Here is a 13,401-nt window from a genome sequence, read left to right as displayed (position 1 = left end):
TTATATCTCTATCACATCATCTATCCCTCCATTCACTTCACCTTGCCTCACCTCCCTCCACCTATCTGCCATGTAACCATACTTCCGGGATTCTCATACACCTAATCACCACACAATCTCAACTCAGGAAGAAAGCCGACATCTAACCCCGTTTTCGGAAAACAAAGGATGTAAGACAAATCCTTCTAGACGACGTAAGATTCGAGATGAGACCCCGTCTACGAGCGTCATTATAAACAGCACTAGCAACTGCCGACATTTGAATCCTCGACCGGCAGTCCTATACTGCATGTCTATCACGAGCATGTCACCCGAAACAAGTTCCTACAGGGCTGTAATGCACGCTCGAGAATCCTTACCCTCTACAGCTTCTCCCACATCAGTAAAAAGTATATGTATCATTGGAAATATGTAGACTAGTAAGCATTGTAAGAAGTGACGACCTCGCTCCTATTCGACTCCCATTGAAACGATCTCGTACCTTATCATATCGCTGTCGCCATGATTGCAGGTTCTTTCATCCAATGGCTATCTCAGCAATGGCCGTTGGCCTTGTTGGTAGTGGCTGTCTTCTACCTCTCTCGAAATTACTTCAACAGAGGGCTGAACAAGTATCCCGGACCATTACTAGCACACTTTACAGATTGGTTTCGATTCTATAAGGTGTGGTTGCGGCATCCGGAACAATGGCATATCAAGCTCCACGAGAAATACGGCGATGTTGTGCGTCTAGGACCCAATGCTCTGTCGTTTGGGAACCCCAATGCCATCAAGGTCATCTACGGCCTCGGCAAGGGATTTACGAAGGTAATTATACATGCTACTCGATGTAGTTGACGATGAGACGGAGTGAACGAGAAATACTGACGGATGAATTTTCTAGTCGGATTTTTACCCTGTGCAGATGGCTACTTCCAGGGGTCAACGACTGCCGACATTGTTCAGTACTCAGTCTGAATACTTCCACTCGCAGCTCAAGCGAAGTGTGAATAGTGCATTCTCTATGTCTGCCCAGATGCAATACGAGCCGCTCTTCGATTCGACGAACGAGGTATTCCTAGACCAGACGGACGAGCGGTTTGCATCCACAGGCGAAGTATGCAACTTCTACCGCTGGCTACAGTTCTATACGTTCGACGTCATCGGGGACATGGTGTACTCTAAGCGGCACGGTTTTCTCGAATCCAACACGGACGTCGACAATATCGTCCGCGATAATGCGGCACTCTTTGACTATGCGGCGCTGGTAAGATCAATATGCCTCATAAGCGCGCTGCCGAGCTTGAGACGATAAGAGGATATGCTAATGCCTAGGTGAACGACAGATTGGGCAAATTCCCTTTTTGGATAAGTTGTGGAAAAAGAACCCTATCAGGCTTTGGCTTGCCAAGCACGGCATCGGCGAGGCGACGTTCGGGGTCGCCCGTTTCGCTAAGGCCCGGTTAGCCGAGCGACACCCGTCGAACCAGACGTTCTCGAAGGAGAACTTCGCCTGGGAGCAGACGAAGGACACCCCGCCCGATCTCCTCTCCCACTTCATCCAAGCCAAGTTCGAACGCCCCAACTTCTTCAACGACCAGCTCGTGGTGACCATGTGCGTGTCGATGGCGTTCGCGGGGTCGGAGCCCGCGGCCGTCTCGATCAGCGGCGTCTTCGCCTCGCTCCTACGACACCCGAGGTGCATGCGGAAGCTCATGGACGAGCTGGACGAGAAGGCTAGGGCGGGCCACTTCAAGGATAACCAGAAGGGCATCGTCACCTGGGCCGAGAGCCAGGACCTGCCGTACCTCGACGCCTGCATCAACGAGGCCTTCCGCATCCACCCGGCGCCCGGGCTCCCGTTCGAGCGCGTGGTGCCCCCCGAGGGCGTCGAGATCAGCGGCAACTTCGTCAAGGGCGGCACGATTGTTGGGTGCAACGCGTGGGTCATACACCGCCGTAAGGACGTCTTCGGAGACGACGTCGAGGTCTACCGCCCGGAGCGCTGGCTCGTCGACGAGACGAAGGACAGGGACCAGGAGCTAGCGAGGATCCGGAGGATGAAGAACACGCAGATGCAGTTCGGCATGGGGCCGCGCGTCTGCCTCGGCAAGCATATCGGCTTGATGGAGATGTATAAGTTGATCCCTAGCGTGTTGAGGAGGTTTGAGGTGAGTCGAGAGTTTTGTTCATTGCCACTTTTTCTTTCTTTTTTGTTTGGTTGTTGCAGTTCATAATGCTAATGATTCGGCCCTAGCTTCAACTGGAGGACTCGTCCAAGACCCCAAGATTCTGGAACGGCTGGTTCGTTAGGCCGGTGGACTTCCGAGTGAAGGTCCAAAAGCGAGAGCTTGTTCAACCATTGCTCGTATAAGAAAACATTCACGCGGATCATTGGCATTGAACTTTGGGAGGATTTGGATTGGGCCGTTCGCTCTGGAGTCGCTCATTCTTAGGTGCTTAAGGGTAGGTAGGTAACAAGGATAAGACGGTAAAGATGGAAATAAGGGATATAACCTACAGTATAAATTTAATTTAAAATCTTGACCGCATTTATATTTACGACGATGTACAAGGCGCACTGTCGGATTATATATGCTATATCCGATATGTAAACCCTCGCTTCGGTTCAATTATTGTTCATAAAGATTACAGTTTCAAGTATACCGTACGTAGGCAGTCCCCAAGTTACCTAAACCGTAGGAATGTGCCCAATCAAGTGCGCCATTATGTTAAGCCGCGCAGTAAACTGCGGGGCAAACTACCCCACACTTTGTCGGGAATCAGATTCCAGAGTCACATTAGAAGCAGGTACTTGAAAATGAACTTAATAAACAAATAAATAATTACACTTGACGTCGTGTATAAACAAGTTCAGTGATTTATAACATATTGTGATTATGTGTAAGTGAAATGGGCTAAAAGGAGGTTGTATTCTTCTAGTAAGTCTGGCAATCTAAGTGAGTTTTGCCACCCCATACTGCCCTGGGTATTACGTACCTAGATACTAAACAAAGAGTTCGTGAATTCTTCCAACTGCTTTTAGCAGTTTACGTTAAGTAATTATATCGAATAGCTTATATCATGAGAACTGTGAACCAATTATGAATTATTCCACATATAGAGTACATCAACAGAAGGTACGATTCGCATCGTGAGGGGTATACCAGAACATTTTCCGACTGTCTGTTACACAAGTGTAATAGGTGTCACATCAACGTTACGTACCTCCCTAAGCACACTCGTTGACATCATAGGGACAAATTCGAAGTATCCTTATATAATACCAACTTTCTTTCGACCTCACTTGACATCATGAAATTTCGAGATATATGTACTTACCTAAGCACCTACATAGATATTCCATATTCCACAACCAACTAATACAATCACCCCTTCAACATGCCGATCAATTATCAGGGCACAAAAATCCCCACGTGCTATGCGACATGCAGTATCGGACACAAAGAGTCGCATACGCTCCCGCTAAAGCTCAAGGCTATAGCAGACGCCGGCTTCGATGCCTTTGAACTGGCCATGCCGGACATGTTGGCATACGGCGAAATGCTCAACGGCCAAAAGCCAGACCCCAAGGACTACAACACCCTAGTGGAGATCGGCAAAAAGATCCGAGCCCAGGCCGCAGAGCATAATCTCAAAATCCTCATGCTGCAGCCCTTTACCCGCGCCGAAGGATGGCCTAAAGGTAGCGCCGAGAGAGAAGAAGTGTTCCAGCGCGCGGAAGGCTGGATCCGCGTGCTGGAAGCCCTGGGCACGGATATGCTACAAGTCGGGTCGTCGGACGCGGACATATCGTCTTCGTTCGACGACCTAGCAAGCGACCTGGCTGAGCTGGCCGATCTCTTGGCCCCGAAGGGGCTGCGCATCGCGTACGAGAACTGGTGCTGGGCCACGCACGCGCCGGACTGGAAGGACGTGTGGCGCATCGTCGAGAAGGCGGACCGGCCGAATATCGGCCTGTGCCTCGACACCTTCCACAGCTGCGGCGGCGAGTGGGCGGACCCGACGACGCGGTCCGGGCTCGTCGAGGGCCTTTCCCGGGACGAGCTCAAGGCTAGGTGGCAGAAGAGCTTGGCGGAGCTGAGTAAGACGGTTCCGCCGGAGAAGATCTACCTCCTGCAGATCTCGGATGCGTACAAGGTGGATCCTCCTATCGAGGCAAAGGTCGACGCGAGGGGGTTGCGGCCGAGAGGGCAGTGGAGTTATGATTACCGGCCTCTGCCCTATGATGGGGGTTACCTCCCCGTGCAGGATTTTCTGAAGGCCGTGCTTGGGACGGGATTTAGGGGCTGGTTGTCAATTGAAGTTTTTGATAGTAAGGCGCCCGAGAAGTACTCCGATATGGGTGACTTCAGCAAGAAGGCTATGTTATCACTAGAGAAGCTGTTGCAGGTATAGAATAAGCATGCAAAGGCGCCTCAGTAGGTACCTTACCTAGTACTCTGCCCGAATAACGATGAAAAAGACTTCTCACATCATCAATTCACCCTGTGTCTAAGGTTCTTACCTCCATTTGGGATAGACATGCTTGCTTCCTCAATCAAGCGCTGGGATGGAAAGGTTGCCTACTCCATCTATCTCATCAGTAGCCCTCAATGCTTTTCCGCGGGTTGGAGAAATAGATCGACACGATAGAGGCGGCAAAAATGCTAAACTCCTCTTTTGCGACTTTCTGGACGTTGATTTTAGGCATCCAAGGTAACCACTGTAGCCGATCCGTAAGCAAGTGTGGTGCCATTCTCTGAACACAGCCACAGCATGCTTCCTGTACAATGAAGTTTGTGGTATTCTATTCTCGTATCGCGTAACCGGGAATATGGTCTTATAAAAATACACGTGGAGTAGGTTAACCATCCGAACCATCCGCAAGAATCCGCGACAAACCTCGTGGCGAGACACGAAGTAGGAGCTTGTTAACAGAGCGCGCATATCCCGAATTTGAGGCACCTTCCATATATCCTGGAGCTCGGAGTATTTCGTTACATGCAAGAAGCGGGCCAATAGAGCTTAGAGTAGGTACCTAAGGGGAAAGAAGAAAAGAACCAGCATTATGTGATCAGGGTTGTTTTTCAAGGTTGATGATAGTTGCGACGATGTCGTCGGCCATCATCATATCTGGAGAAGTTCATTGGATTAGCCTACCTAGGCAACACTTTTCCCACTGATCGTATTCCTATGGCTCACCAGAGCTGACAAGGCAGGTCCATCGATGATAGTTACCAGGGTCAAACTAGTTCAAGAAAGAAATACGATGGTTCGCTTATATAATATCAATCGATGATAGATACCTCCCTAGGTAGGCTAGATAGGCTCATCGACGGACGGTATAGGATGACGCAAGTAAATGGATTGGCCTATTCCTATACCGACTTCGTTCGCTACGAAGAAAGCTGAACGACGGCTCTTAGTTATTAACACTTAGCGCTACGTTGCTAGCTTCGCCGGTACTTCGTATCCACTGCCGAAATAGCAGTAACGTAGCACGGCGGAAGATACTCAACCTGAGCTTTGCGAGACTGAAAAGAAAGAGAATTGGTGTGCGATAAGACATAAGTATATGGGCTAGAGATATCATAGAAATGTTATAATAGAATACGTTTAACTTAATATCTCGCTTTAATTAATTATAAGTCGTAAGGTTTTGAGAACTGTTACGTTATTCAGCGACAACGAGACTGCAAGGCTTACTAATGGCTGATAAGCTATTTTCCACCTATCCTATCCGGCCTATCTCTCGGTAGGGCACGTACCTATCGGTGAGCAGGGATCGGAAATTGAACATGCAAAGCATTCATATCGCATCATTCTGGTGATCGATGTCAGGGAAGGAATCACGTACATACCTATCTACTATTTGATACCTCGTAATGCTCGTACTTATCTAGGCAGCCAGATACGTCTACAAGTTTTCGTTTCTACTGCACGTATCCGGTAAACTGTACACTTATAGGCGACGAAGACGATCCGGCATCCGGAAGATCCTTCGCTGACGGGAGCTTACCTATTTATGATATGGACGAATACCGATTCTGCACATAAACAAAACCTGGACATTCTTAAGAGGTGACGCTAGGGAGCCCCGGAAAGGCGTGCTAACTAGGGTCGCGAGATACGGGATTTACCAGGGGTTAAGGGGGGCCTATCAACTTCTGTCGAATCACAGGCGAGCAGACTGTTCTAGGCCAGGAACAACAACACGACTGCACGAATATCTGGGCTAACTGGGCTACTGGGTTGACAGACACGCAAGATATACAGCTATTGCTTGATACGTCAGATCGTTTAAATTAAAATCGTTCATGCTTGCAGCTCTGTCTTATGTATGAGCCATATACGACGCATAACCACAGGCTCAATAATATATCTGCCGTAGATCTCTTCATGCTGTGCCACCACCCCTCGAAGGGCCCCCGGCCGCTCTCCACGCCTAACCCCAACAATCATATCAAGATCGAAACCCAATCGGTTAAAGTGAGTGTCGTCTCACCTACCTAAATAGGAAAAAACTTATTGTGAATTGGGCGCCTGCGCGCGGGGGGGCTATCGCGTATAAGACGGAGCTTGTCTGCGCGCCGGCCAGCCATGCCATGATTTGCATTCCTCACCTTACGTTCCTGTGCCTGTTCAAGTGGGTGAGGTAGTAGGTAGTAGCCGTAGTAAATCGACAGCCATGAAGTCCTCCGCTATCAGCGCGTTGGCGCTCGCATCATCAGCAGCTGGTTCCAAGTTGGGTCTTAGACAGACGAACACGACAACGACGACTACGGCTCCCACTGCGACAGAGCCGTGTGCGATTGTGAGCTCTACTTGGTCGGCCCAGATCGGCGCCACCGCTACGCCAATCGTTGAGGCGTCGATAGCTTACGAATGTCTCAATTCGGTCCCGATCGACAAGGAAGGGGCGCTCAAATTCATCGACGAGCTGAAGCCTTACATCGAATGGCAATCCGACACTGCTTTCAAGAAGAACCCCCCGGCTGACTATGGCTACCCTCCTACCGATCTTTGGGCCTCGATTGATGAAGTTGAGGAGGCCCTAAACGCCGACAAGTACGCTAACGAATACGCGTGGCAAGCGGATCTATACGTTAAGCTATTCGGACCGGCCCACGATGGCCATTTCGTAGTCTACATGGATGCGTTATCTGCCGCCGTTGAGTGGCAGAGACCCTACGCCTTAGTATCGATTAGCGAAGAAGGCCCCGACGGCTCTGCACCGGTGATCAAGATATACGACGACATCGTCAATGGCGTGGAAAACCCATCCACCGTGAAGCTCATCAACGGCGTAGACGCTGCTACTTTCATCGAGGATTGGATCAACCAGGCTGGTGGTAACCAGGACCTCGACGCTGCTTACAACTCCATGTTCTTCGAGAAGGCGTTCCTGGCCGAGAATAAGAACTTAGGATACTTCCAAACAGGAGGTCGCGTAAGGTACGATTTTGAAAAAAAGGTAGACAATTTTGAATCCGAAAAGAAGAGGCTGACAATGGTTTAGGTACATCTACCCTGGCAACTCTACCTCGTTCACCTTCGAGAATGGAACAGTGCTGGATTTACCCAACCAAGCGAGGTTGAAGGGTAATTGGCGAACAGTCGTCGATGGACCCTCCTTCTTCGCCGAGTTCTGCCCCGGCGCATCTACTAGCAGTAGTGCGACGACGGAGTCAAAGACCACCGAAACAGCCTCGGGCGCGATAGATGCTGAAGCCGCAGGAGTTCCCGTCTCAGGATACCCCAGTCCTGTCATCGTTTCTAGCGATTCCTCGATCTCCGGCTACTTCATCAACCAAACCGGTTTTGAAGACGTGGCGGTGCTCGCGATGCTCTCCTTCTCTCCTAGCGATCCCGTCGAGTTCCAACAAGTCGCCCAAGACTTCTACGCAGCTGCCGTACAAGCTGGGAAGACCAAGCTCGTCGTCGACGTGCAGGCTAACGGCGGAGGTTACATCTTCCTCGGATACGACGGTTTCCGCCAATTGTTCCCGGATATCGTGCAGGAGGGCTTAGGACGATGGCGACAGCACGAAGGCTTCGCGGCCGTCTCCAAGGTTTTCTCCGACGTCTCTGCCGATTTCAACCCCGACACCGCTTCCGCCGACGTGATCGAGGCATACGAATCGGTCTTCAACTGGCGGTACGACCTCAACATCACGGACGGCAACTTCGTCTCTTACGACGACAAGTTCGCGCCGCACACGTTCCTAGGCGACAACTTCACGAACCTGATGCAGTGGAACTTCAGCGACCCGCTCAGCACGAGCAACAGCACCTTCGGTTTCGGCACCGACATCACGGGGTACGGCACCCGCGCAAACTTCACCCGTCCCTTCGGCGGCCCCGAAAACATCGTGCTGCTCCTCGACGGATACTGCGCCTCCACGTGCACGCTATTTTCCGAATTCCTGAGGTCGAACGCGGGCGTGAAGAGCATCGCCATGGGCGGGCGCCCGAGCAAGGAGGGCCTGATCCAGGGCGTCGGGGGCGTGAAGGGGTCGCAGAGCTACGGCTTCGACGACGTGTACGCGCAGGCGCAGGCGGCGCTCGGGTTCACGAACGACACGGACGTCGCGGCGACGCTGAACACGTACACGGAGTACGTGGTGGACCGCAGCACGGCGGCGAGCCTGAACGTCAAGGACCAGATCCTGGCGGGCGACGTCGCGGACGGCGTGCCCGCGCAGTACGTCGTCGAGGAGTCCGACTGTCGGCTCTGGTGGACCGCGCCCATGGTCACCGACATCACGGAGCTGTGGAAGGCGGCCGCGACGGCGGCCTTCAAGGGCGGCAAGTGCGCGTATGGTGCCATCGACTACCCGACTAGCAATGCAACCACGGCAAGGAGAGCCGCCTCCGTCCCTGCATCCGTCGGCAAGCCGAGGCGGACGCTTCCGAAGACTGGAACCGCTGCAGCTCCGCCGACGACGAAGAAGCGGGACGCCGTGCAGAAGAGCGCAGCCTTCATGGCCAATCAGTTCATGAAGGCGATCGATTAAAACAAACATTGTGCCTCTCGTCGCGTCTACTGCCCCGTACATATATTTGCATTACGAGCCACGGGATTCGAGACCGCCGCCATTGGACGTAGATCCGCGGTTCTAGATTGTAATGTAGATTAGATAATAGGTGATTCTAGGATATAGGTGACATACTGTGCCATAAAATGCGCGCTATAAAAGACTAGGAAATGAGTATAATGACGATATCTGAACCGACTGACCCCTGACTTTGGTACGAGTCGCATCACTTATTTTGAGCCAATCTATAGTCCTAATTCGAAAAGTGAACGGTAGACCCTGTACATTAGGTCCCCTCATTTTCTCTGACCCCTATTACCTAGATACATAATAAGTGAAAAGTTATATCCGCAGTTATTTTCTTATCGCCTGATGCGCTCAGACCCCGGAAGGATCGTATTTGGGGATTTTGCAAGGAATTTAAAATCGCTCAGGGGGTGGTCGAACTGGAGGCGGCCAGGCGGCCTGGGGGAAGGCCAAGGGAGGAGAACGGAAGAGGAGAACGGATGGAAGACGGTCATATTCAACATCACCAACGACTATATGCGCCTATGCTTGGTGATCACAACATCATGCTAGGATCTGCAGGTGTATTTGTCTTCCAAGGAAACACTCGCAGCTCGATGCGAGGAAGTGGGGGTCCTTACATTTTGCTCGCGGGTCTTATAACTCTGCTCGGCCGACGAAGCCGGCCCTCGTTGATCCTTCGTCCATCCTCCGTCCTTACCTAGTTGCCTAGGTCGTAAACGATTAGTATATCAAGTGGTTGGAGCATGCCGAGCATGGTATATATCATCTTCTTTCTGTCTTCGGTCCTGTGCATCGATTGGGCGTGACACGTCTCCACGATATCATCAGATTGGAGGTACGAACGGGAAGTCTATAGGCGCGGATGCGGCTAATCATGCCTTTCCTCCCGCAGCTAGTCGTAGATTCTCAATGATGAGTTTTCACGATCGATCTGGTTACCTGACCATTCATCATGTGAAATGGTTCTTATAGGTGAATCAGACCTGCTGAAGAGCCAGGCACCGTTGATGAAGTGTTCTTCCGCATAAGCCGTAACGCACGTATTATGACCTAGCAACCACACTTCAACATCAACTAATGCAGAACACGATATTAAAATCAGCCCTAAATCATCAAAATTAGCTTATCAATACATACATAATACATACATACGCATGAATCAACATCAATATAATCCACGTGGCCAAATACCTACCTAGTCACATGGAAGACGCCGCTATGTATCTCGACATATTGGGACTTTACCATCATCAAGGATTATCCCAACCTCGTACGGGCGTATTCCAATTTGTGAAATTCGAAGTGTGTCCGATGAAGAAAGCCTTGGTGATGCTACTGGATACAACGAGTATTCGAATTAGTAAAATTATACCACGTTTCTTTCGCGAACAAGCTGCCTTAGGACCCTATCGTTGGCGACTTTACAGGTCAACGGTTGAAAAGAGAAAAATTAATTGTGCACGTAACCGCTAGGATCTGTGGTTTTAGGCGAGTCAACGTCAGAGAAATGCTAACCGCTGCTACCCACCTATGGACATCATACAGTTACATTAGGGGACACTTTGGCCATGGTAAGCCGCCTAGCTCGCGACGCTTACTGGTGCTTGGCTTCTGCAGGGACAAGGGCATAGAGCCACTACATACGTCCCTCAGAAAGTCTAGAAGATGAAAAAAAGCTACGCTACGGTTGCAGTGCACGAGTGCGGCCATGTCCGTTAAAACGTTTGAGAGCACGTCCTGGATGACCTCGACAGCCTGTTTACATACGGGAAAAGGTTTCTCGACTACACTGCATCATCGCCTGTGCGGATAGCTAGGGGGGGCCCGAACTGTCAGTATTGCAGGATGCGTTTCGACGCGGCGTGGCCCCGTCCTGCAGCCAGTAGGAATCGGACCGTTCTAGCCTATCCACAAACCGTTTTCCCCCAGAGTGGCTCTCATCTGCAAAGCACGCGCTGCAAATGCAACTTTGACCGCAGCATTCGTTGCACCTCTCGCTATTATCCCTATTATCCTGTCGCATGTGGGATCCATCAGCTGCCTGCGCTTCCGTTTGTAGTGTACATGTACGTTCCGGGATTCCCTTTTCACGACGTGTTCGGGCTCTGCTAAGCTAATTGCGGCCTTTGATACATTAACATAGCACGGGTGGGCGAGCGAAAGGGAAAGATGGGGGTCGCCAAAAAAACTAGCCAAAGATCTGACCACCCGAGTTCGACTTTCTTAGCCGACATGGATCGGCTTCCAAGACATATCTTCGGGCGTGCAAAAAAACCTGGACTTGCCGAGGACCGGCGGCGACACAGTTGGCTCTACGTCCCGAAAGATGCAATACCGGCATCGCTCACTGGAAGTCCAGTTGTTAACATGCTATCCATTACCCAGTACAACAAAACGCTGACGAGCTACGTCTATGAATGGTAGCCCGGCAGCCCGGCAGTGCTGGAACCCCAACGCAGAAGGAGAGTCGTAGGTGCGGTGGATCCTCCGGCATTTTTGCACCACATAGGACAACAGATAGAAGAACCGTAAAGCATCGCGCGCGATGAGACATCAACACAGAAAACTCACTTTAAACTACCGTGAGAAGACATAACTCGGGCGCGTCAACTGAAGAATAAGAACTACTTAGTCGGTAACCGAGTCGGCAAAGAAATTTCCTTACCTCCAGGTAGCTTTTCCCAGGCACGAACCGCCCCCATTTTGAGGAAAGAGGAGATGGAGAAGAAAGATCAACGCGAAGTGAGTTGAAGCTAGTCCTCATCCTTGGCTAACCCCGTTTCCTAAATAATGAAAAAAAATCAACCAGGATAAACAAACTACTACAGGGGACAGCAGCGAATCTAACTCAGACACCGATGCTGTGGACCCGAGATTAGAGAATATGCCGTTCATCGAGGCTTTTGGTCATCATTATCACATCTCGGGTAAGATATTCTTACCTTTCGACGAGCCCGAGCAGAAGAGGTTGGAGGTCCAGCACAAGCTATATCGACACTGCCTAGATGGCGCCTTAACCCACACGCGGCTGCCGCTGGACACGGCCCATATAGTAGATCTAGGCACCGGAACTGGCGTCTGGGCTATCGAGATGGCAGCCCGCTACCCTCAGACACAGATCACCGGCATAGACGTGTACCCGATCCAGAGGAGGAAGGGAGTTCCGCCAAATGTCAAGTTCGTGATCGGCGACGTGGAAGAACCGTGGGACTTTCCGGACAACTCTATCGACTTTGTCCACGCGAGGAGCATAGCCGGGGGAGTGCGAGACTGGCCTGCACTACTTCGTCAAGCGTACGCGAAACTCAAACCGGGCGGGCTGTTCGAGATGACGGAAATCGCGCTGAACATTCTTGACTTCGACGGCAAGTTCGCTGAGGCCGACTTATGTCCCGAATTTCTAAAGATATTTCGAGGCTTGTGCGATAGGGTCGGCATGGACTTCAACCCGTCACCGCACGTCCCTGACTGGTTGGTTGATGCCGATTTCGAGAAGATAGTCCAGCGCAGCGAGATACTTCCGGCTGGGAGTTGGGCCCAGGATGACAAGTTGAAAGCGCGGCAGGCTCTGATGAATTCGATTACGACCGAACACTATGGTATGCTTTGACACCTTCACGCCACCCCTTGGCCCTTACCCCTACAATAGCGGCTTCCAGAGACAATAAGACACGCACAGACCTCGCTAACTACGGAAAAAGTACTGGATAATCATTGCGGCTTGTTATTTCAGAGTTGTGGGTGGACCAAAGAACAATTCGAGTCTATCGTGCCTTCATTTTGGCAGGAAGTCCGAGCAGCAAATATTAGGCCATACATCACAGCGTGAGTAAGAACCGTCGATTTTTATCTAACATACACTGATACGTCTCATCCTAGTGTATTTACTACCGCGAGGAAACCTCGCGAGAAACCAGCGTGATGTTGTTGAACCCTCAAAGGGTCATTAGGTACTCGTCTTCAACATTGCCAGTTATAGGTAATCCCCGTTAAGCACCAACCCGGCGAAAATAAGATAAACAAAAAAGGGATAAAGGTTATCAGGGAGTTCGGTAGAAATTCACTTATGCTATATTAATTTGGCCAAGCTATAACCGAACAGGGACTTGGACGTGTGCTGCCATCTACGGATAGCTACTTCAACCCCCTACTACTATTTACTAAAGGGGGTGGAGGGGGCTAACGGTATCATGGGGGATATGAGGCCGGAGGCAACTGATACTACATTTCAACAATGAGTAGAAATCGATCACATTCTACAGATCATATTACCTGCCTACCTAAGTATTGCCACTTCTTAGTAAGAAAGAGTGTGCAGAGAGCGCCAGTTCGAAATTCTAAGCCCCAACCT

At 50.7% G+C, this 13,401-nt stretch overlaps 4 protein-coding genes across 4 annotated transcripts; all 4 read left to right on the top strand.

Moving 5' to 3' along the window:
* Nucleotides 1–501: 501 nt before the first annotated feature.
* Nucleotides 502–2,353, top strand: F4807DRAFT_450246 (pisatin demethylase; the record flags this gene model as incomplete). The annotated part of the gene is made up of 4 exons (XM_048000104.1): nt 502–807; nt 884–1,246; nt 1,326–2,150; nt 2,237–2,353. 4 exons carry the CDS (start codon nt 502–504, stop codon nt 2,351–2,353), a joined length of 1,611 nt encoding a protein of 536 aa, XP_047857103.1.
* Nucleotides 2,354–2,913: 560 nt separating this feature from the next.
* Nucleotides 2,914–4,467, top strand: F4807DRAFT_341789 (xylose isomerase-like protein). Its single transcript, XM_047995378.1, has one exon. The coding sequence runs from the start codon at nt 3,382–3,384 to the stop codon at nt 4,396–4,398; it is 1,017 nt and encodes a 338-aa protein (XP_047857102.1). The 5' UTR covers nt 2,914–3,381; the 3' UTR covers nt 4,399–4,467.
* A 2,116-nt stretch (nt 4,468–6,583) lies between these two features.
* F4807DRAFT_341782 (uncharacterized protein) lies at nt 6,584–9,263 on the top strand. Its single transcript, XM_047995377.1, has 2 exons — nt 6,584–7,437; nt 7,502–9,263. Exons 1-2 carry the CDS (start codon nt 6,671–6,673, stop codon nt 8,997–8,999), a joined length of 2,265 nt encoding a protein of 754 aa, XP_047857101.1. The 5' UTR covers nt 6,584–6,670; the 3' UTR covers nt 9,000–9,263.
* Nucleotides 9,264–11,768: 2,505 nt separating this feature from the next.
* F4807DRAFT_457378 (S-adenosyl-L-methionine-dependent methyltransferase) lies at nt 11,769–12,972 on the top strand (the record flags this gene model as incomplete). The annotated part of the gene is made up of 4 exons (XM_048001031.1): nt 11,769–11,792; nt 11,860–12,649; nt 12,752–12,875; nt 12,930–12,972. The coding sequence occupies 4 exons, from the start codon at nt 11,769–11,771 to the stop codon at nt 12,970–12,972; spliced, it is 981 nt and encodes a 326-aa protein (XP_047857100.1).
* Nucleotides 12,973–13,401: the final 429 nt, after the last annotated feature.

This window comes from Annulohypoxylon truncatum (genome assembly GCF_022578515.1).
Source record: "Annulohypoxylon truncatum strain CBS 140777 unplaced genomic scaffold F4807scaffold_6, whole genome shotgun sequence".
NCBI classification, from domain to species: domain Eukaryota; kingdom Fungi; phylum Ascomycota; class Sordariomycetes; order Xylariales; family Hypoxylaceae; genus Annulohypoxylon; species Annulohypoxylon truncatum.
The sequence above is the reverse complement of the archived record's forward strand: the minus strand, read 5'-3'. Positions and strand labels throughout refer to the sequence as shown.

Coding starts and splice junctions, on each gene's coding strand:
- F4807DRAFT_341789 (XM_047995378.1), top strand. CDS start 3,382: ATGCCGATCAATTATCAGGGCACAAAAATCCCCACGTGCTATGCGACA.
- F4807DRAFT_341782 (XM_047995377.1), top strand. CDS start 6,671: ATGAAGTCCTCCGCTATCAGCGCGTTGGCGCTCGCATCATCAGCAGCT. Junction 7,438..7,501: donor CAAACAGGAGGTCGCGTAAG/GTACGATTTTGA, acceptor ACAATGGTTTAG/GTACATCTACCCTGGCAACT.